This window comes from Morone saxatilis, unplaced genomic scaffold (assembly GCF_004916995.1).
Source record: "Morone saxatilis isolate NCDOM2014 unplaced genomic scaffold, NCSU_SB_2.0 Contig4, whole genome shotgun sequence".
Taxonomy (NCBI): domain Eukaryota; kingdom Metazoa; phylum Chordata; class Actinopteri; family Moronidae; genus Morone; species Morone saxatilis.
In genome coordinates this window covers 6,911,054-6,912,918 of record NW_023339984.1, presented here as the reverse complement: position 1 = coordinate 6,912,918, position 1,865 = coordinate 6,911,054, and the positions used below count along the sequence as shown (strand labels likewise).

Sequence of the window (1,865 nt, the reverse complement as noted above, 5' to 3'; positions counted from 1 at the left end):
GCTTATTTACACATACAGCAGTTATGGAGCACAGTTAGCATTCATTTGCCATATTTCTGGCTACCTGACAAATGTCATATTCTTTCTCCTTTTTTTGCTCTGTTTTTGGTCTCCACCAACTCTTGAGGGAAATATCTAGCTCTTTAGCAGCAAAGTGCTCCACTATATTAATCAACTAGTCTGCGGGAAACTAAGGATGGTGATCATTCTCTGTGAGTTTGTCACACTGAAAAACTTGGTTTACATTTAAAGAGTAAACTAAGGCACTTTTCTTAAAATATATTGATTAGTGCAGGTTTAAGTCACTTGAATTGATATATTTAAGCTCTTACTTTGATAGTGAAGTCAGCTCCGAGTGGGCCAGTGATTCTCAGGACCTCCTTATCTGAAAGTTTCTGGAAGTCCAAGCTGGTGTTCTCCAGGTGGTACTGGCCTGACTTATCCAAGACCAGCTCACCTTTTAACCCCTGTAGAGTCTTACTCTCCACATCTAAAGAAGAAACAAAGTAGATAGCTAGAGCACAAAGGACAAATCAAACAATGCGGCAGATTAATGTGTCAATACACCCTCCAAAAAACAAAATGAAACAGCAAATAAAAGGAGACGCGATTAAAATGTTGAAATACTCAAAGGACGACTAATTTATCACAGCTATCACACCTTTGACACAGACCTTCAGTCAGATCCAGTTAGATAAAGAATGCAGACTGGCTGTTGCGTTTGAAGACTCACGCACATTGAGGCTCATGTAGTTCTGCTAGCAGGCCAGCGCGGCAGTAACCTTACTTCAACCCTGGCCTAACAGGGTTTTGTGTGATTCCAGCACGGACATTTAAACAAAAACAATGGAGAAACACAGGAACAAGCAGTAACCAGCAGCAGTCATCATCTGCAGACAGATGGTTACAATTTAAATGCCCTTGGCCAAAAAGAACGGGGGAAATATTTAATGAAAAAATCTGTCCATTCAGAAAAAGAAGTTATTTTTGCCTGGCTCAAGAAACAATCTGTAAACTAACCGTGAAGCAAAGGAAAGGTACAGAGATGGAACATTTGTTATCGATTTGATCCAGTGGGGAGTTTGATGCCAGTACTTTGACATCAGTGATATTTGCTGGAAGCTTTACAACTTTTCAGAGCCAGAGCAACAGGGAAAAAGAAATACCTTGTCTGGTTATTCTGCTCCAAGCTACTCTTAAAACCAGTCCATATGAGAAATCCCAAAATGTAATACATTTTGGAACAGGAAATAAAAGGTTAATCATTTGGTTGAGATTATAATTAGAAAGGTCAAGAAAGTATAACATATATAATGAAAACGTAATATTCTTTTTGGAACGAAAGTCATTAAAACATAACATGACCTGCAGTAAAACTCAGAGCACATGCAGAATACTTTTTAATGTGCAGGTATTTGGCAATAAAAAACACACTGCCAAATATAAATATCATGTTCAACTGTTTTGGATGGAAGGGCACCCTGGACCTACCAGGACTTACACAAGTGATCCGGGCCTTTTAGGACTAGACGGACATGACGACTCTTATAGGGGATGACAACAACTGTGTCCTCAGCTTGAGTGAGACAAACAGACAGAGGGAGAAAAATATCATGAAGTATCTGATCAATACTTACAGGAATGCAATAAAGTTAATATAACAGAACTTGCAATAGGACTACAATCAGAACACAGGTTGATTTGACCCCTGAAATCTACTATCTGATATTTCTGATAATGAACTTACACACTGCCATGTCTTTTTTTAATTCTAAAAAAAATATATGATGAAATCAATACAAATAATACTGTGAAACATTTTGAACAAAACAAATGACATTACATAAAAAGCTAAAAAAGTTAGC

General features: G+C 37.7%; 1 protein-coding gene across 1 annotated transcript in view; it reads right to left on the bottom strand.

Annotated features, from left to right (window-relative positions):
- The window catches only part of LOC118338269 (ADAMTS-like protein 1), a gene marked incomplete in the record, with an annotated part of 76,596 nt that overhangs the window by 4,555 nt on the left and 70,176 nt on the right, over window positions 1-1,865 (bottom strand). Inside the window, 2 exon segments of the mRNA XM_035675549.1 lie at window positions 333-490; window positions 1,502-1,576. Coding sequence (XP_035531442.1) covers window positions 333-490; window positions 1,502-1,576 — 233 coding nt within the window.